This window comes from Neolamprologus brichardi, chromosome 7 (genome assembly GCF_056152115.1).
Source record: "Neolamprologus brichardi isolate AB-2024 chromosome 7, ASM5615211v1, whole genome shotgun sequence".
Taxonomy (NCBI): domain Eukaryota; kingdom Metazoa; phylum Chordata; class Actinopteri; order Cichliformes; family Cichlidae; genus Neolamprologus; species Neolamprologus brichardi.
Window position 1 is genome coordinate 14332272 of NC_142110.1, and position 21967 is coordinate 14354238.

The following is a 21967-nucleotide window of genomic DNA, read 5'->3' on the forward strand; positions in this document are numbered from 1 at the left end:
GGCACGAGGCTTCACAGTTTTCCTCTCGTGGATGCCTTTCTTTCAAAAAAGAGGGAAAGACCCAAGCGAGAGATCACCAAAGTGACCTTATAGAGCAGCTGGTGATTGTCACAGCGCGTGTTTAGGCCGGGGAGCTGGTAAACGGCGTGTCCGTGGGAACACAGCACATGATGAAGGCCTGAGCGCCGTATTCATAGGCTGACGCGCACAACAATGTGTTGGGGGGGTCCCTGCTGTTTTTAGCGGAATGCCTGATCCCACTGCAGCCTCCTCCGTGCATAATGCCAAATAACCCTGAGAAGGAGCAAAAATAATGAAACGCGTGTAACCGACACCACATCATGACGGAATTATGATAAAATAATATCTTTTTTTTAATTTAAATGTATTTTTATCATATTTAAAATATAAGAAAGCCGATTGCTTAAAACAACAACAACGATTTATTTATTTAATGTATCTTTTCTAAACACTTTACCCAATAAACCTCCAGGCTGCTTTAAGACTAAGCACTCAGATCAGCTCATCTTCATTGGTCATGAATCCATAGTTAATTCAGACTGCCTGTGTGAGTGGGAGTGTCTTGCCATAAGTTTTGCCGTCACTTGATTGCGATCGTTGTCGTGGAGTGGGGGGGCTGTACCACAGTCTGCCAGCCATGTGGACTCTGCTGCTGCTGGTGGCGCAACACAAACCATCCGCACACATTGAGAGGGGAGCAGAGAGGCGGGAGGGAGGCGGTGCTGCACGGACAACTGCGTCCCACTCCTAAAGCAAACATCTTCAAGTCCTCCAGCGCGGAGTTGTCATTGCTCCGACATTCACTTGATCACAGCTTTGTTGTTCACGGCGGAGGAGAGCTGCGCGAGCGTCTGAGGTGAGTTTGGGAACATACTTTGGGCAGCAAATGCACTGAGTGTTTTTGGGGTGTTCCTTATTATTTACGCGCAGTCTCTTTGATATAATCGTGTTCATACACTGAAGAGGTTTAAGATTTTAAAGCAAATATAATTCCGTGAACTTTAAGCGTGGAGTACCTTATATGATTTCTTTGCAATGTCCTAAACACGAGTCTCTGCTTTAAAGACTAATTTCTAAAAATAAAGCATCAGCTTCGTGTGTCTTAAATTAAAAACGAAGGCCTGCAAATGACTTGTCCTCGACCTAAAAACGCTGCAGTGAAGGCTAATTATAAAGCTGGAGTTTTGGCGTTCGTTTAACTCACGTGTTCATATCAAACCTTGCTTTTCTTTTTTTTTCCCTTGCAGCTTCTAGGCCTCCAAGGATGGACTCGATACCTGCGGGGCGAGACTCCACTTCCTCGCCAAACTCCAAACAAGAACTTTCCTACCCGAGCACTAACTTGAAGCCCAACCAGGTCGGAGAGACGGTGCTGTACGGAATACCGATCGTGTCTTTGGTAATAGACGGCCAGGAGAGACTGTGCCTCGCACAAATATCCAATACCTTATTGAAGAATTATAGCTATAACGAGATACACAACAGGCGTGTCGCGCTGGGGATCACTTGCGTCCAATGCACCCCTGTCCAGCTGGAGATCCTGCGGAGAGCAGGAGCGATGCCCATCTCCTCCAGGCGCTGCGGGATGATCACTAAACGCGAGGCAGAGAGACTCTGTAAGTCCTTCCTAGGAGCTCACTCGCCCCCTAAACTTCCGGAGAATTTTGCCTTTGATGTGTCCCACGAGTGCGCCTGGGGGAGTCGAGGCAGCTTCATCCCGGCCAGATACAACAGCTCCAGGGCCAAGTGCATTAAGTGCTCCTATTGCAACATGTACTTCTCCCCGAATAAATTCATATTTCACTCCCACCGCACGCCGGAGTCCAAGTACACGCAGCCAGACGCAGCTAATTTCAATTCTTGGCGGCGGCATCTAAAACTAACAGATAAAGGCAGTGCCATGGAGATTTTACACGCGTGGGAAGACGTGAAGGCCATGTTCAACGGGGGGAGTCGCAAGAGGACGCTGCCAGGCAGTGGGTCCGGGTCTAGCTCTCCTTTGAAACCACACGAGCCCAGCCGTCCACAAAGCTCCCCGGAGATCCCCGCAAAGATCCTCAGCTGCGAGGGCAGCCGGGGTGCTATGACGAGCACGCGCAGCTACCCGGTGATCCCGGTGCCCAGCAAGGGCTTCGGGATAATGCAAAAGATCCCACCGCCCCTCTTCCCTCACCCATACGGGTTCCCGGCTTTCGGCCTGTGCCAGAAGAAAGAAGACGGCATGATGGGCGAGCAAAGCAAAGCCGGCCTCCCGGGTGTGCTGTGGCCTGCCACCAAGGACAGCGCCTACCACTCCTTCCCCATGTTCTGGCCCGCGGCCGGCGCGCTGCCCATGCCCCCATATCCCCAAACCCAGCACAAGCCCCCTCCAGAGCTGCTGTGTCCGCCCAGGCAGACTGACATGGACATGTCCGAGCACAGTGACCGCAGCACCAACACATCGAAAGACAGCGCGGTCGATAACGACCGATGCTCCAGCACTCAGTCTCTGCGCAACGAAGAAGACAAGTCAGGGGACGAGGGGAGGCCGGCGGAGGGGGTGCCGCTCCAGTCCCGGAAAATCAGCTACGTGTCGGCGTTCAGACCTGTCATCAAAGACGCTGACTGCATCGCCAAGCTGTACGGCAACAGGACCGCGTACAACGGCTGTCGCACCGGTTACTTATCGCCCGACTTTTTAAGCGAGAGCTCGAGCTACCGCTCTGTGTCCCCGTGCGTAGACAGCGAGGGCGAGCCAGACGTGGACGTGGAGACAAACAAAACGCAGGACGAGGAAGAGGAGGAGGGCTCCCGGCCTCTGTCTTCGGTGTGTCCTCGGACTCCCCTAGCTTTGACACACACCGTTTCACCACACGATTCTGACTCTAAAGGCCTGCAGGAGAGCAGCCTGGTCGATTCCCAGAAAACGAGCCTGCACGTGGCCCAGTCCTCTGAAAGAGAACTGCAGACCAAGCAGTTATCAGAGAGCCACATAGCTGCACCTTTCACCGAAGTGAGTGACTTCAAACACGGGCGATAATTCAGAGCTGTAATTTTCCCCTGAAGATCGGGTTCTGTTCTTTTTGCCTGTATGTGTACGTTTCAGCAGAGAAATGTGTGCTTGTGGGGGAATTTCTGTCTATGTTAAAACAGTGTAACAGTAACAACAAAAGGCATGTCCACATCACTTAGGAGGGGGAATAAAATCTTTTATCGTTTCTCTAATAAAATATCTATTCATTAATTAAAGGTTTTCACTATTCATTTATTAATGTTTTACTCCATTACAAATTTTTTTTTTTCACCAAACTTCAAAGAAGTGGTAATTCTTTTTCCTTTAGGTTTACACACCAGAGAGGAGTGAGCTGCAACAAAGGAGCAGTCCGTATCAATTCAGAGCTGCGAATTATCCGCCTGGAGTAGGCCTACTTACAACAAACGGTTAGACTTTTATTTTCCTGCCTTTGTTTAAAAAAAAAAAAAAAATTTGAAAAAAAAGGGAGGAAAAAAATTATATCGACTTATTTTGTCTTAAGATGAGAGTGCAAGTAAAGAAGAGCCGTCTTCCACAGTGGAGGAGATCGAAACGAAATCTTTTAACGAACAAAGCAGCGAGGAGCACCAGCGAGAGCCGGATGAAGGTGAGTTACACCGAGGTCAGAAAAAAGGGATTTCAAAAAAAAAAAAAAAAAAAAAAAAAAGCTCAGGAGATGTGGGACTACATTTTTGCCGAAGAACTTAATTTATATTATGTGTACTCAGGCGAGGACGCGCCACCCAGAACTCTACCAACACAAAGGGACATACAAAGTCTGGCAAAAGGTAAGCTATCTACTGCTTCTATTATTATTATTATTATTATTATTATTATTATTATTATTATTATTATTATTATTATTATTGGTGTTGTTGTTTACATTTGACGTAGCCTACTTTATTGAGTTTTTCTCCATCACATACATTTATAAATATAAAAAAAGCTAATGAGAGGTTGTAGATTAGCGGGATTAAATTTTATAAATCAAGCAAAACTTGAGTCAGTTTCAACGTCCTGTCGCTCATCTGCACCTTCAGAGCCTTTGTATTTTCGAGGTGGAGCGACCCTTAATTAACAAATTAGAAACACTGAAGTTAAAGTTAATAAGACAACACCTCAGACTTTCCACTTTCATCTTTTGTTACATAAATGTGGGGTTTGGCGGGGGTGTCGTCTGCAGTCCAGGAAGACCTGCTCTGAATTTTCAGTGCAGATGATGATAATGATGTGCTCATCACTGTCATTAAAAATAGCAAAAGTGTCCTACATGGAAGCTGATGGGAAAGCCCTCATCTTTTCTCCTTCAACACCCGGCGTTTTTGTTTGATTTTGATTTGTTTCTTTTTCTGTGTTTATTTATTTGTTTATTTTTGCAGAAGAGCTCCAAAAGCAGCTCTTGGAGCAAGTGGAGCTGAGGAAAAAGCTGGAACGTGAATTTCAACATTTAAAAGGTAAGCTAATCTCTGCCACGGTGCATGTAAAGGCAAATGTTCCTCCTCTCTGTGACTGAGGCCAAAACATAAGCCTTAATATATCAAATCCACCTCAGCAGTAGTTCCCATGTGCTGCAGCGGAACTAAATAACTGCTGTTTTTAATCTGATCTACCTTTTCCCCTTTTTCATATTGATATACTGAGTATATTTTTTAAAAATATATGTGGACAGCAGGAAAAAAAAGGGTAACTTTAAAAAGTCAGTGTTTGATTTTTACGAAACACTAACTGAAAAATATCTATAATAATATAATTATATATAAAACTGTTCCCCATCCACCACAATGAAAAATGTTACAGAACATTCCCATCTGCAGTCCATACATTAAGACCATCTGGATATGACACTAACAGCTTCACACTGGCAATGTAAAGATCATGATTTTGAAAATGAAACTAACCATGTCCTCAAGAAGCAGCTGCACTCAGGTGATTAATCAGGTGAATATCAGGTGAGATATGAGCAAAAAAAATTTTGTAACTTAAAATAATTGTATCCACCCTTTCTTACAAATAAATAAATACATTTTTTCTGAAATATATTTTATAGCAATATGAATATTTGGCAGACTCATATAAAAATTGAGAATTGATGTAATACCCAAAATATGTGCACTGGTTGCAGTACAGGTAAAGATGAATAAAAATTAAGATAAACCTGCAAGAATGGAAACTAAATGATGTCACATACAGGTAGTTAAGTGATGATGAAGGCTTCCATATATAAAACTATTTGTTTTTCAAAATTGTTGGAAAGAAATTAAACCTATATGTGGCCCATTTAGCATATATATATATATGTATATATTATTTAAATTACAATTATTAATAAAATCTAGGGACAAGACAGTAAAACTTGCTAATATTAACCCTGTAATATCACTAATATTGAAAACTATTTTTTATTTTAATTTTGATACCTAGCATAATCACCCTATTACTATATCTGAAAGTAAGACTGTTATAAATATAAGAGTGGTGACGAAACATTATCAAACAAAAATCTGAGCAGATGGGTATGATATAACATATATAAAGGGTATTACGTTTATATTTCTCCTAATATAAACATGTCCTTGCAAATGTTTTTTTTAACTTTCATCAGTGGCATCAATATTTTAATTATATGTCGGATTTATTTTCATTTAAATGCTATAATATATATATATATATTGTCATAAGAAAATGTTTTTGTTTCCAGCTGAAGGCATGCCCGGGTGTTTGCTACCGTTGATGCCCTTGGTTTGTAGCTTTAGCTTGAGAAGAGCGCCCTCTACTGATCAGCTGCCCGACAAGTTTAATACATGCATCTGTTATGAATGGCATCAGCCTCTTAAAAGCCTTAATTTATAAGAAACTATTGCCTCTCTCTAAACAAACATTCCACTTTGTTTGTTTATGCTGTGGAGGTTACATGATTGTTAAAAATGACAAAGATCAGCGGTACAAACATTTCCTACATGGTGCTGTCAGTAACTTTGGGGACAGCGGTGGCTAAAATGAAGGGGTTTTTTTCTGTCTGTGAAATAATTGTGGTTGGTTTACTGGCTCAGATCTTTCATTTGCTTCTCAGATAATTTTCAGGATCAAATGAAAAGGGAACTTTCCTACAGGGAGGAGATGGTCCAGCAGCTTCACATAGTCAGAGGTGAGAAAAATAAAGCAAAGGCAGCGCACACAACAGCGTTTCAAGATGTTTCTAACTGTGGGATTTACAGATATTTTATAGCTTATTTTTCATGTAAAATCACCGACGACAGCCTATGTGCTCAATTAGGTTTGTTTTACTGTTTTCATATATAACGGACAAGCCTGATTTTTCACATGATCTCTGTTTTTGGCATCAGGGGTGCAAAGTGGTGAATAGTATCATAACGTAACGATTTATATCAACAGATATTAGTGGCCAGCTCTTGCCTCTTGCGTGCACACTTTCCCCGGTGAATTGCTCCAGAAAGAGAAGGTTGAAGGGTAATTGTGGATGGACAGGCTATTTAAGTGGATGGTCCACAGCCTCTTAAAACGCTTCCAAACTACTTGTTTTGAGCAACTCCGACTCATATCATGAATCGATCATATCATCATTTAACTGTAAACGTGCAGTTGTGTTTAACTTGTCTTATGTAGGTCTAAATATTTAAACAGCAGCAGCCTCTGTAATCCGCAGCAGGATGATTTACGCTCACATGCGCGTGCACTATTGATTGTTTGATCTCCTTCTTCATAGAAGCTCACGACGCTTTACACCATTTCTCCTGTAAGATGTTGACTCCTCGCCACTGCACCGGATCCTGCTCCTTCAAATCGCCACTGCTACCACCGTGAATCAGACACAGGGGCGCGAGGACACAGCTTCTGTTAAAAACCACACCACGGGAGATTTAAAAACCACCACGGACACTCTGAGCCAAGCTGAAAGTAGTCTAAAGTGTAATTACCTGTAATATTTAAAAAAAAAAAAAAAAAAAAAAGTGGATCTCCACCCTCAGCGTTTATGTATCTCGCATACAGTGATTTGTTTTATTGAAATTATCCCATCGATTATTATTATTTGTGGCAAAGTGCAATGACAATGTATGTTTGTTGTAAAGGTGGGTTATTATTTCTTCTTCTTCATTTTTTCCTCCCCCTATCAACAATAGCAGCTTTGATAAGACGGTTCATTGCTCCTTATCCTCTCAGTATTGTAAATAAGCCTACTAATTTTAATGTGTTCTTCCATGCAGGCCAGTAGCTTACCTTGGATGTTATGCACTTTAAAACGAGTGGTGGGAATTACAGTAAAAAACAAAACAAAATACAAAAAAGCCTCCGCGTTGAAATACAGCATATTTATTTCTGTAGCGGCCTATTTGCTGTTGGAAATTTGAAAAACACAGAAATTAGTAGGCTGAATTAGTGCATCTGCGACCTTGTAAGCAGTGACATATCCTATTAAGAATAGCCTATTCCTCCATGTAATATTTGTTTTTGTCGCTAATGAATAAATCATTTTATTTAAAGAAGTGTGATTTATTTCCCCCCATATTTACATTTCTTTTTACCTTTTTGATTACCACAACTTTTGTTTTTCTTTTTATTCCTGCAAGTAATCAATCAACACAGGATCTCGTGAGCCAGTGGACTCCTAATTTAGCAAAACCCACTTATGTGAGTGCACCTTTCACCTTTGTGAATGAATGAATGAATGAAGCTATATGCTGTAAGCGTTATTTAAATAACTGTTTGTGGAGGGGAAAATAATGCCATATCCATGAGAAAACAGCTTTCTACACGCGGAAAACAAGCAACCCGAGGCTATTTTGAGTGTGGAATATTCGTCTAGGTAATCGACGACTGAGACCTAGATCCAACTTCCCAGAGCCCAAGGAAACAACTTGAAATGATCAGGTGTTTAGTTTTTTTTTTTTTTAATAAATAAAGCGATAGGACAAGGAAAAAGTGGCGGATTCCCAAGTTAAAATTGCCAATATTAATTACGTCTAAATGACTTAATTATAAGGATCAAATATTTCCATTGTCAGTTGACAAATTAAATAAAAGATTTACAAATTATAGCACAAATAAAGGGAAGGAACACTGCGTCTTAAGCCTAATCGCGACCCTGTTTTATCTTTACGTACTGCAGAGCAAAACGCATCAAGCCAACTAAGATCTGAAGGTGCGCCCTGCTTTTGTTCAAAGTAGTCTGTAATACCTCGGAGACGACCTGTGGTCGTTTGTGTTCCAGCAGCGCCCCCTGCTGTGCACTGTGGAGAATGAAAACCGACTTTTTTATGTTTCTTGAGGATGGCTGTTGCGCCTGCGCAACCAGTGTAACAAGATGGCGGAGAGTGCGGAACTGAAGGTAAAGCGAGTACATACGTTAGCTTGATAAATAAACGTTTCACACACTGAGATTTCAATTTCAGGTGTTAGCGCCGTTGACACTTAACAGTAGACACCCGAAGAGTGTTGCTATGAAGGCATATGATAAGAAAACAGCAGAGCAGAAACGACTAGATACACAGTTAGCTGACGAGCTAGTTCGGTAGCACTAGCTTTGTTATTGTTGCACACTCTGCGTTAGGCTCTGTCTGTGGTTCACCTGCACTTAAATAAGGCCGGATGTGGGCTTTAGCAAGAGATGAAGCTAATATTCCTGTCAGCGTGTGAAACCCACTGGCATTGTAATGTTAGCCTCCTAGCCTTATCAGTAGTTCGCCGTGCGAACCGCAGTGTGTGTTAAAGATGGGCTCTGTCTATTCCCTGGAATCCGAGTGCAGGTTAACTTGGATTGGCTATACTTTTGACATCTAGTCCAACAAATTACAGACACTGTCCACACTCCTGTTTTAATGTAATCCAACGCGATTTGTTTTCAAACACAAGTTAACACAATGAAAAGTCTTGTTTTGTTTCAGTGAGGTCACACCAGCATCATGCGGGCGGTGTTAGCTAGTTTTTTACTTATTAAACCACCGCGGTGTGTCCCAACTTTCTAATTTAATATTGTTAATGGATTATTATTCCACTGTGGACAATTACACTACACGTAAAAGGCTTTCATTTTGATCTTCACTTCAAATGAACTAATATCTGCGATACTCACACCTTGCATTGCCAAAGGTGATCATATCAACAGTACTGTAGCAATCACTGAGGTTGATCAGTAAGTGTTACTTTTGTACAGCATAAAATGCATTTGAGATTAGCTCACTAAAGATTTAAATCTATCTGTAATTTCTAAGAGTACCGCTTTTGACTTAAGAGTTGGATTTGCGCAATAATACAGTACACTTCTTTAATCTGGCTACATCATGATGTAGGGAATGTGTTATAAATGTGTTTTCATGCGTGATTCTAATTTGCACTGCTGGTGTTGCAGTTAAAAGAACACAGATTCTAACACTAATTAGTCATTTGGTATTTAAAACCACCAAGACTGTCTTTATTAGTGGTATATACTATACTGAGAGAGAGCGCTCTCTGTGATCCCTTATTCTTGAATATGGCAGGCACCACCCTGTTATGGGAGTGTGTTACAGAAAAAAGCAATGCCATTGTAGTCATCTCCAAACTATGTTTTAAGTTTTCTCAAGCCAGCTTTAAAAAGTACATGTTATGCAACTTCACAGTATAATTTGCACCTCTAAGCCGTCATGAGAATATTTTCCATTGCTTAAATATTTATCCCGGGTAGGTCACTGATTGATTGTCAGAGGAGATTACCAAAATATTTGCATATGGACTATATGATTGCAGCCTGTCTTTTTAATGCTGACGTTGCTTTATTTGTCTGCAACGCAGTCATCCAGAAAGATATTACAGCATAGAGTCAGCACAAGAATATGAGTGGAGGCTTTACAGTATAATGTAACATAGTACAAACTATTTAAAATTGACTTTTATTCTCACTGTGTCTCAGAGGCTGCCATGCAGGCTAGTGTTGTTGCTTTGCTTCACTGCATTTCACTCTAAAATACTTGTTTTGTTTTGTTTTTTAAACAAACATAAAAGAAACTCACGTCCTGCTAAATCCTTGAAAAAAATAAAACCACCATATAGTTTAATGCAGTCTGTTGCAGCGTTGCCACCCTCATTGTCAAACATTACCAGAGTTAGATTATCTTGGACAATGTCTCAAAAAGTTTCTGTAGTGGCTTCCATTATTTTGTACAGCTGACCATGTCCACATCCTGTTTTACCACGAGCAACATGTGCTGATGTGTTATGAATTAAAAGTACAAAGAAGTTGCATTTAAAAATGTGCATTTCTGCATCTAACCAAAAGCCTGTCTCTTCCATAGTCATCTCAGAGGGGCTATGTTTACAGACAAATATTAATGACTCAGTGAAAATGTTGTGTGTGGACATTGCAAGCTAGCAAAGAATTTAAAAGCATTATTTATTTATTTAAAAAAATTAAGAAGAAGAAGAAGAAGAAGACATTATTTAACAGTTGTATTTAATTGATAAAATAGTTTTTTGTTTCTTTATGTCAGTTTAGAAATTTTTGTTTTTAAGTTGTTATAGATCTTCTCTTCCTCACTCTTCATTTTTCACCAGCAAATGGTAATGAGCCTTCGTGTTTCTGAGCTCCAAGTGTTGTTGGGATATGCGGGACGGAATAAGCATGGGCGCAAACATGAACTTTTGACCAAAGCTCTCCACCTACTCAAGGCTGGTTGCAGTCCCGCAGTGCAGATGAAGATCAAAGAGCTCTACAGGCGGCGCTTTCCAACCAAAATGGTTTCGCCAGTGGACCTAGCTCTTCCCGGTGTTCACGCTGCAGCCAGCTTGCCCACTGGCCTTGCCCAACTGGGGTTTGACAGCCACGGTTCCCCATCACCGCTGCTGCCTGTTTCCTTACTCGGGCCTAAGCACGAGCTGAGTCTGCCTCATCTTTCCTCCGCTCTGCACCCTGTACACCCTGATGTCAAGCTCCAGAGATTGTCATTCTACGATGTGCTGGATGAGCTGATAAAGCCAACCAGCCTGGGTGAGTCCACAGCTTCCTGTTCAGCTGTGTTTAGTGATAGCACCTCACCATTGGGTGCATCCCATGAAAGCACCGGGTAAAAGTTCAGCATCTGTTGACCCCGGTCATTTCTGTAGGTTTCCCCACTGACTCTGTGTTTCTGGTTTCTTTTTCATAGCTTCAGACAACAGTCAGCGGTTCCAGGAAGCATGTTATGCCTTTGCATTAACACCGCAGCAAGTTCAGCAGATCAGCAGCTCCATGTAAGTGAGAAAGCTTCTTGGTACATTCGGCGAGTTAAATAAATGAGAAGGCAAATAACTGTCACTTTTAAAGCTTTATCGCTAATTAACCTTTTATAATCAGATATCGGAGAAAACCGAGTCATTCATGTGTTGTGTGTTAAATATTTCTTCTTTTTGAATTCTTCAGGGACATATCCGGGACCAAATGTGACTTTGCCGTTCAAGTCCAGTTAAGGTATGACTAAGATAGCCCTTTCTTTTGAGCATCTGTTTTAATCGGTGTGATGTGGCGGTGTGAGTAATGGGTCTGTTTTTAGCTGCTCTCCATTTTGAATCAGCCAGAAATAGTAATGTCACATGAACAAAAGTTTAGAGAAAAAAAGAGCAACTGTGCACACATCCAGACTAACTTTTCTTTTAAGTGACAGAACAGAAAAAGGTTTGAAAACTAAGTGGCTCCAAGTAATAAGTGAACCCTTAAAACACTGATACACAAGCAACACTTTGATCCTCAAGCGTGCCAAAGAACAAAAAGCCTAAGAGAGCTCATGCAGCTGAACAAAAGTTCATGCAATCCTGAACAAAAGTTGCGACAGTTTTGTTTGTTTTAAGCATGCTTCTAGTGTTTTTCTTTTCAAATTTAAGAAATGATAGCCTCAACCTGCTAATTATGATTTTAGTCATCGTTAATGATAAGTGACAAAGATGAGATCCTGCCATCCATGCTCTTCTGCTTATCGTTATCAAGGTCATGGGGGGGGGGGGGGGGGGGGGGGGGGCTGGGGGGCTGGAGCCCATCCCAGCTACGCAAAGATAAGAATTGAGTTGAATTACATTGAGGTCAAATTTTCAAATGAACAGTGAAGGATACAAGGCATGTTTTTCTCTTGGGGGCTCAGGCTTTTGTTTATATTCACAATAAACATGAGGGATTACAAAAATAACCAAAGGAAAGTACAAAAATATTTGGATGTGGACACATTGTTACCACACTGAACAGTAAAGGTGAAGTTTGCTTTAAAGAACACATAATTTATCCAGTCTAGCCTGTAGGATTTCCCACGCCAGCATATATATGACAGAGAATACTTAATGACATAAAAAGTGGTGAATGACATCCGTTAAGAAGTGCTCTCCTGTATCATAGATGGAGATGGCTGTACTTGACACAACCGAAAACCTAAAATAAGCAAGAAAGAAAGAAAGCCAGCCTTTTTGTCAAAGTGGTAACTGAACAGAAACAAATTGTGTTTGCCATTTTTTCCTCAACATCTGAACTTATCCTCGATGCAATTTGTTTTCTCTTATTTTCAGATTTTGCTTATCGGAGACAAGCTGTCCCCAGGAGGACCATTTCCCCCCAAATCTGTGCGTGAAGGTGAATGGAAAGGCTTGTAATCTTCCGGTGAGTCCTTGGTGTTTGTTTTGTTTTTCTTTGCTTGTCATAGAGCATTTCCAGTGTTTAATAATATGACTGTGAGTTACTAAATTTGTTGTGTTCCTTATAGGGATATCTTCCTCCCACCAAAAATGGAGTTGAACCAAAAAGGCCCAGTCGCCCCATTAACATAACGTCTCTTGTCCGGCTGTCTACTACAGTCCCCAACACAATTGTGGTGTCATGGACTTCAGAAATTGGCAGGGTAAACACACTGAATTCTCATTTTTTTATGTTTAAAGAAATGGTCTGCGGACTTGTGAGGAGAACATGAACCCTCAGCATGACCTGGTTTGCTTATTATTTCCTCTTTTTTCAGTGTTTTTCCATGGCTGTGTATTTGGTCAGACAGCAGTCGTCAGCAGTGTTGTTGCAAAGACTACGGGCCAAAGGAATCAGGAACCCTGACCACTCCAGGGCTCTGAGTAAGTCACGATATTAATTGGGAAGTACAAAGAACTGGATCTGCCCCTTGATTTGTGAGAATGACATTTAAGAAACAGAAGTTTCATACAGTAACTCTGCTACAGTTTTCTAACTGGTCTGACCACAGAGTCGAAACAAAGGTAAAGGTACTTTTCTTTGCATTCCTCATATGTTCTCTGGAAAAGTCCCTCTGTTTGTTTATGTGAACAAAGGCCAATGGTGGAGCTTACATTTTCTGCTTCACAATTTTATAGTCCTTACTGTATGTGGGACTCTACAATACTGTCAGAGTAATTCCCCTGAGAATGCTTGTTTCAGTTTGGTTTTTAATGTTTAAAGTGTTTCGTTTTTACTTTAGCTTTGTTTGTTTTTTTATATTTGCAATATGAAATAATTTGTCAGTAGCAAGGTCACAATTGTTCCTTTAACACAGACACACTGGGAACAATGTTTGGTCTCAATAAATCTATGCAACAACATTGTGCTTCAGTTCAGTTCAGTTTTACTAATGTAGCACCAAATCACAACAACAGTCGCCTCAAGGCATTTTATATTCTAAGGTAAAGACTCTACTGTAATATAATGTCTGTGAAGGTTCTCAGTCATCCAGGTCATCGTAGTCAAAGGAGCTTGCAAAGAAAAGCGTCTGGACTTCTTTAAGTTACTTGAAGACGTTTATATCTGGGACTCTCCACCATTTGACCTTAGAACTGAAGAAGCCTCTCGGATGAGAGGTGAAACGTCTTCAAGTAACTTAAAGAAGTCCAGACGCTCTTCTTTGCAAGCTCCTTTGACTGTAATATAATGTTTTAAGAGCTTTTCTTTTATGTTATTTTTTTAAGTTTTTTAATACATGTTAACTTTTTTCCATTTTTTTAGTTTTGTTATGTTTTTAGTTCAACAAACTATAATAACCTTGAAACATTGTTACACAAGCAACATTTTGAACCTTAAGTGTGTCAAAGAACAAATTCCATTAAACATTAAAAAGTTGTGACTCTAGCACTTTGTTTTGCTTACAGTCAAAGAGAAGTTGACGGCCGATCCAGAGAGTGAGATTGCTACCACAAGTCTAAGAGTCTCTCTCCTGTGTCCTGTAAGTACCATTCATCACTATCCTCCTTGATGTTAAGTTGCTTCTTAGCCTGCTATTAGAGCAACAAGAAATACATTTACAGTTTTAGTGATCTGAGGTTTACGGTATTTGGATGTAAAGTGGTTGGGGACTGTTGCTTTTGTTCTGTGCTATCATATAGTATAAAACTGATCACTGTGTCAGTCAATGGAAGCGACATTTATCGAATTATCTTTCTTTTGTTTTTTAGTTGGGGAAGATGAGGCTGACAATCCCCTGCCGAGCAATGACATGCTCACACCTCCAGTGCTTCGATGCTACTCTTTATATTCAAATGAATGAGAAGAAGCCAACATGGGTTTGTCCAGTCTGTGACAAGAAGGCACCATATGAGCACCTAATTATTGACGGGTGAGCACGTCTTTTTTTATTTATTTTTTTAATGTCGGTATGGTTCCATGCCCATCCGTTTAGTATGATGTAGTCAAAAATGCTCTCCTTCCTCTACTTTGTAGAAATGTTAATCGAGTTGTCTTCTGACCAGAAAGGGTGGAGCAGGTTTCTTTAACATTGGCAAAAAAAAAAGGGATGCGCTGAATGCCTTTTTAATTTGATTAAACCCACTTGTTCTGGGTGGATGTTGCTGATCAGACAGCTTTAGCAAAAACGGGTGCAGTCATCTGGTTATGAAGTTAAAGTTGGCTTAACTTTAACGTCCTGCATTCCTGATTTTTATCAGGATAATCCTGCAGCTGGTCTGACAGTTGTCAAGATAAATAATAAAACTGCATGCTGCATAAATAGCGTGTAGCTTTATAAGCAATTAAACTCAATTAAACTTCTTGTTTTAACTTGAAACAGACTTTCTTTGGTTTGTGTTTTATTGTCTCCTGACTATCTTGAACACAGCTGTTTCTGGACTGGATTCTTGGACAGGAATTGCCAATAATACAAATCCTTGTTTATGTTTATTTATTATCAGTTGCTCAATCTGCTCATGATGAATCACAGCTGTATTGTAATTCTGAAGTTTGACTTTTAAGTGACTCAGAAGTACTTAAGATTATTGTAATAGAATTGGAATGGCTTGTTTTTCTAGGTTGTTCATGGAAATCTTGAATAGCTGCTCTGACTGTGATGAAATCCAGTTCAAAGAAGATGGAAGCTGGGCCCCTATGAGGTCAAAGAAAGAAGTGCAGGAGGTTGCTGCTTCCTACAACGGTGTAGACAGCGGTATGTCAGTTGATTTTAATCTTTAAATCTAATCTTCCCCATGATCTGGGAACGCAGACTGACATCGCTGTTTCCTTGTAGATCTGTCTGGAACCGACGCGCATGAGCACAAACGGTCTTCTAATGACAACTGCAAGAAAGTAGATGTGATCGATCTGACACTGGATAGCTCCTCAGAAGATGAGCTAGATGACGAGCCGCCTCCTAAAAGAGCCTGTCCCTCGCTGTCACCCGTCTCTCCACCTGCAAGCAAAGGGTAAGTCATGAAACTGCAAAGGAAGTGAGATGACTGTAAAAAATATTTTGGGTTGTCTGTGCTCAACTCTGTCTGCTTTTGTCTCTAAACATATGATGTTATTTCCTCCCAGAGTACTAAACCTGCACAGCCAGGCCTCACCTGTGAGCAGAGCTCCCAGCATGCCACCTGTGGAGACCAGTTACATTCCTCCCCCACCACCTCTCATCCAGGACTACCGCCACTACTATCACACAGCCAGTGACCTGCCAGGTAGCCCCGTCAATTTCCCTAAAGGATAGGTTTTGAATTTTATCTCACTGCCATCATAGCGTGTATGTGTTAAATTCTGTCATCTGACTACCAGCATGAGTGTACCTCCTGATAGACAGAACTAGGGATAATGTTGATGTCTTACAGTGTAGTCATGTCATAGGGAGATTACTTCACAGTGATTATTGAAGTCATTAAGTGTACATTAGTCACGTAGGTTTGCGCAAGGGTGAGACAGTAGAAACAAAAACCTGGTCATTTGGTTGTTGTTGTTTTTTGTTCTGTTTTGTTTTCGTGCAGTGGTCAGTTGAAATTTTATAATACTTTTTTTTTTTTTTTTTTTTTTTAAGCATGCTGAGAAAGATAAGACTTTGGTTTTTGTTACAAAATTTTCCTTATCAGGACACATTTATTGTTGTATTGAATAGTTTGGCTCTCTAATCAGATAATTCATCAAATGTACCAGTGTAAGTAATTAACTGGGGAAGATGTTTTTACTTAAAATTTTTACTTTAAATGCTACTTTTCAAAAAAAAAAATTTTCTCAGAACTTTTTTTTTTTTTACACACTGAGCGAAAAGGAAACAGAAAAAATGGAGAACGTGAACGCTTTTTGGCTCCTGACAGAATTCTCTAATTTGCGGAGGGATTAATAAAATAAAAAGATATTCAAATTACCTCCGTAAAAATGTGGCTCTAATGTGTCGATTAAATTAAAAGAAAGATTTTTGTTGTGGGAAATATTCCATATACTGGAGACCTGGGGAATTTTCATTGTAATACGTCGGTTGTAAATTATTCACTTGTAATGACTTCATGCCTCTGAACGCAGCTTGTAAAGTCTTTTCTTTTTCTTACAGATCAAAATTTCTTCTCCTTCCTCCAAGGCGACAATCAGGTACAGTTACTCATTGTCATCCAGTGACCACAAACCCGCCTAAATATATTGTAAAAGAGTGATATATTTTCAGTAAGACAAATCTTTAGATCTGTACATTGAATGAAATAAATTTACAGATGGTTTTTATCCAGTGATAGCTATGCAAATCAAAACTAAGCTTTATTCATGCATTTAGTGCTGTACATACAGCAACCTTTTCTCACATACTTAAGTTACTAAAGTGCTGTTTGAATTATTATCTCTCTAACAAATAACACTTGCCAGGTGTACGCTGAGGTCCGTGTCAAATCTGAGGTCATTTGGAAAACTGAATCTCAGATTTCTGCTAAAACTAGTTTTCTGTTATCCTCTTACAACAACTGGTGTCTTCATGTGAGGCGTTTAGTGATTGTCTTTGTAGACTGTTACTAATGAAAGTAACTTGGTTTGCATCCCTCTTTCTATCTATCTGCCCGCACATCACTCACACACAGCGCCATTCAACACCACAGGAAAACATGCCAGTGACATTTGGGAACAACTATAAACTTAATATTCACTAAAACAACTTAATTTGCCATTTTGCTTCTATCTTTAGCAGCTGTTAGTTGAACTACTGTATATTATATTAAAGCATGCATGCAGTCAGACAGGCACAGGTCTTAGTAGTTTGTCTTAAAATTAAAACTTGGTCATCTGTTTTTGCTTTTTGCTTTGTTTTATTCTCCCAATTCTTCAGTGTCATGAAGTTTTGTAAATATAGCACTAGGCTTTAACATATTTCTTCACAGTATGCTTGACTGTTGTCACTCTTCTTTGTCCTGTTAGCATTACAATATGGTGATGGCTGCTGCAGCAGCTGCGTCGGCTTCAGCCTCAGAGGATCATGACCTGCTCCTCAACCGTTTCCTGCCCTACAGCTCCCCTCAGCTCTTACGTGAACAGCCAGGCACCCCAGGGAGCAGCACATTGGCTGCCACCAACGGAGGCAGCAACAGCGGCAGCACCAGTAGTTTGGTGTCTTCGAGCAGTCTGCGGGACCGCGACAAAGACCGGGATCGGGACAGAGACAGGGACAGCCATTCCATTTCAGGATTATCAAGGTCCTCAGTGGAAGCAGCAGCAGCTGCAGCGGCCATTTATGGCTCCATATCTGACATTATCTCTCTTGACTAGATCCACTCAGAACTGAAAGACAAGGGAGACCTCGAGAGCAGGAGTTCTTTGTAAATAAAGAAGAGGAAGATGAAAGAATACAGTGCTATGTACAGAGAGGAAAATCTATTTTCAATTTTACTTATCATATGTATATAAACTTAGGACGCTTCCTGTCCGGTGAGTTACTTCAGTTGATATTTTTCTGTGAATACTGAAGACTTTTTCACACCTCTTCATGTGGTCCTTTGATTAAATTGTACCTTTTGTACCTGTTTTTACGGTTTTGTTTCGATAATTCATGTCAATGGCATTATTTCAGTATACATGCACAGAACGCAGTGGGGGTCACAACCTTATGGAGCGTGATATTCAGAATATAAAGCAAAAGGGCATTGTTATAGATGTACAAAAGGCAAGTCTCAGCAAAACAGGAAAATGGGTAACACTTTCTTTACTTTCTAAATGGCTTTATTTCTGTTGACATGCTGTGGGCAGCAGAAAGATCAGCCATTTTTTGCCATCACTGTAGAATTTTTTCAGTAGAACATTCATGCTGTGGTCATTATTTTAAATAATTATTTATGATGTAAGTTATGTAGGATGCGTGCTGTTTTTTTTTTTTTTGTTTTTTTTTAAAGAAGCATTCCCTATGCCTCTAGGAACTGTTGCCACTAGAAATGCAGGAGTAAATGCTAGATCCTTCTATTGTCGTAAGTGCTCTCTTTTCCTCCTCACTTCTTCAACTCAAATCAAACATGAGCGATGTTAAATTGTTCAAACTGTACCTGGATGACATAAATTGGGAGAAGTCAGTATTGTTAAGACAACACTTTTATTTTAATTTTATTTTGTTGTTGTTGTGTGAATGAAGGGCACAGGTCCAGCAAGAACCACTATCGGACCTTTTATATAAGTCTTAGATTTGCAGTATTGTGTAATTTTTTTCTCTCAAAGTGTAGTTGTTTTACTTTGCATATTATATTCTTAAAAACATGCACAGAAAAAAAACCACAATTGATGAGTTGATACCGATAAATTTCTGCTCCACCGTCAATGGGAGACTAGTTTCTGGTCCACGTGAGGTGAAATGCTATATTTGAAAGGTGTAAAACTGTTCACTGAGTGCAATTGGATTAAATACATTTCACTGGGTTTGATTTTAGCACTTGTTGCTTTTTGTTTTTTAATTTACAGAGAGCCTGTTTGGAGCAGTGATGCATTACAATGCGCAATTGAGTAGTTTTCAGCTTTATGTGTGTCTACAAATTACCTGAAAGCTCACCTGTTTGAGTGCTCTTCCCTATTGAGGCGACAGGACACAGCCTTTTTTGATGTTTAATGTATTTGCAGCAGCCTCTAAGATAACTGTGATAGAGCTTAGTCTTCGAGTGAATCACAACACCCTTTTTTTTTGGCCCAGAAGTCAAAATCATCTGTTACTTTGGACTCCTCCCTTTCCTTTATTTTGTTTGACTTGTGCTTACAATTAGAATTATTTATTATCATATATATTTTTCAGCATTTGTTTGATTAATGAACATGCATTGCTGTCATTGTATGTGATCATTTCTTTTGTAATTATATATAATTAATGCTATTTAAAGATGTCATTGTTGCTTGACATGCATTGTAACATTTTCTGTTTGTCTGTTTTGCTATCAGATGATGTCAATAACTCAATAGAAGCTTTGATCATTTTGAACGGCTGCGAGGTCTACTGTGCTGTTTGATATTTGTAAGAATTAAAACCAATACAAAGAAGTGCATGTTTTGTAGATGGCGTGAGGACAGCTCCGTTTGCTTCTCTGATAGCTTTTGAGAGCATTAAGTATAGAAACAAAATCACTCGGTTGAATGTCGCCAGCAAAAAAAATGTACCGTCTCTGAGGAGCGGCGTGGCACTTAAAAGAAATCTGGATTGTTTATGAAATTGTTTTTCAGTATCAAGGTCTTAGGTTACAAAAGGATAAAGCTACGTAATATCATTGGCAGTTATTATTAGAAGAAGAAAGAAAAGCAACATTGTACACATTTGCTTGTTAGTAGTTTTCTTGATTTTGGAGGAGTGGAAATGGGCTCGGGGTATCCCTGTGTTTTAATGGTTAATTTAAACCAGGAGTGATGACATATTCAAAAAATACAAAATAACTGAAATGATATTTATCTACTTACAAACCAAACTAAACTAAAATATTAATGCATATATATACAGGAAATGTCACTTTTTAAGTCTTTCTCATTTTGGTTGAGTATGTAAACCTGACAAACTGCCGCAGGCTTTCTGCATTTGTTTATTCAGTCAGCATGGTCGAAGTCCACTTCCCTGCTGTGTTTACCATACAAAATACGTTATTTACCCTGTATTTAGAACTTTTTTTTTTCATGCAGTTGAAATGGACAGGTTGCCAGTCTGTGGCAGAGACTCAGACGAGCATTCATGTTCACATTCACACCAATATTCATTTTAAAATCAGTATTATAGGACTGTGGGAAGAAGTCAAGGTACCCATAAGGAACCCGTGCAGGCACGGGGAGAACATGTAAACCTCACTCAGTCATGCCCAACTGGGGGCTTTTTGCTATGAGGTGATTACCATGCCGTCCTTAAAAATACATCTGCCAGATGTCACTATGCCAGACAGATAAATTGTATTATAGATGATAGTAGCATGAGATATAAATTATTTCCTGTATCTGTCTTTGTGGTAGTGGAGCTGAATCAGTCTGTTACATAAGGTGGACCTCAGTGATATTCCTGTCCATCACAGCTTTAAAAGTTTCCTGTTTGCAACCAATCACAGAGCCACAGAAGCAGATGATTTCTTCATCTCAACAAAATCATTTACTAGTCAACAGTCAAACATGGTGGTGGTAGTTTGGTGGTCTGGGGCTGCTTTGTTGCTTCAGGGTGACTTGCTGTAATTGATGGAACCATGAATTCTGCTCTCTTCTAGAAAATCATGAAGGAGAATGTCTGGCCATCTTTCCGTGCCCTGAAACTCAAGCAAACTTGATTTAAGCAGCAGGACAACAATCCAACCACATCTGCGAGTCTACCTTTGAATGTGCTGTGCTGGCCTAGTCAAAGTCCAGACTGAAATCCAAATCAGATACTTTGACATAACCTTACACAGGTTGCTCAAAAATGCTTAATTAAAACAGTTTTGCAAAGAAAAGTGAGCCAAAATTCCTTCCAAGTGATATGAAAGCTCTATTGCCAGTTACCACAAATGCTTGATTGCAGTTTCTGCTGCCAAGGGACACACAACTAGTTATTAGGTGTAGGGGACAATTTTTTTGTTTTTACACAGCACCAGTTGGTTTGGCTATCTTTTTCTTTTTTCCATTAATGAATGAAATCATCATTTACAATTTGTGTTTTGTATGTATTTTGTCTAATATTATGCTGGAGAGTAATGACAGTCTAATTTGTTAACTAATGCCATTGTGTAGTAACTTGCAGGTAGTGCAGTTACATTCACATTTGCATTGTTTTTTATTTATTTTCTATCTATTTATTTATTTATTCATTGCAATTTTTTAATAACTATTGAAATTATAATTTTTGGGAGTATAAGAAAAAATATATGTTTTTAAACTTTTTTCTGTAAAAGAAATTAACTGGTGAACATTGTATACAGAATCCAGACACTAAACATGGTATACCTTGTTGACATTTTACCTCCTTTTAAAAATTATATTTAATTATTTATTTACTGCGTTGGTTCAAATTTTATGTTAATTGTCATTTCATGATCAATATTATTATTTATTTTTACAGTATTGATATTATACTGAACTTCTGAAAACCTGCTTTTGGCAGTTATCCCCCACTTAAAAATAATAATAATATTGAAAAAAAAAACCTAACAGAAACCAGCCAACCCACTCTGAAACTTTTACTTAACGTAAACAAACACCAAATAAAAATTATATATATATATATATATATATATATATATATATATATATATATATATATAAAATCACCAGTCTTTGGAGCATCTGTTCAT

General features: G+C 39.5%; 2 protein-coding genes across 5 annotated transcripts; both read left to right on the forward strand.

The window, feature by feature from the left end:
- The first annotated feature begins 379 nt into the window (after window positions 1–379).
- On the forward strand, window positions 380–7536 carry skor1b (SKI family transcriptional corepressor 1b). Of its 4 annotated transcripts, none has more exons than XM_006789256.3 (8): window positions 380–877; window positions 1269–3013; window positions 3342–3441; window positions 3537–3641; window positions 3763–3822; window positions 4414–4488; window positions 6105–6179; window positions 6759–7536. In XM_006789256.3, the coding sequence occupies exons 2-8, from the start codon at window positions 1286–1288 to the stop codon at window positions 6854–6856; spliced, it is 2241 nt and encodes a 746-aa protein (XP_006789319.2). In that variant the 5' UTR covers window positions 380–877; window positions 1269–1285; the 3' UTR covers window positions 6857–7536. The 4 variants fall into 4 exon arrangements, with proteins under 4 accessions (XP_006789319.2, XP_006789320.2, XP_035762961.2 ...); XM_006789257.3 differs by having other exon boundaries at window positions 6762–7536; XM_035907068.2 differs by having other exon boundaries at window positions 4417–4488.
- Window positions 7537–8354: 818 nt separating this feature from the next.
- Window positions 8355–19714, forward strand: pias1b (protein inhibitor of activated STAT, 1b). Its single transcript, XM_006789255.3, has 14 exons — window positions 8355–8378; window positions 10580–11012; window positions 11170–11254; window positions 11424–11471; window positions 12551–12641; window positions 12745–12879; window positions 12994–13099; window positions 14123–14196; window positions 14426–14586; window positions 15275–15408; window positions 15490–15664; window positions 15777–15916; window positions 16777–16814; window positions 17625–19714. The coding sequence occupies exons 1-14, from the start codon at window positions 8355–8357 to the stop codon at window positions 17970–17972; spliced, it is 1992 nt and encodes a 663-aa protein (XP_006789318.1). The 3' UTR covers window positions 17973–19714.
- Window positions 19715–21967: the final 2253 nt, after the last annotated feature.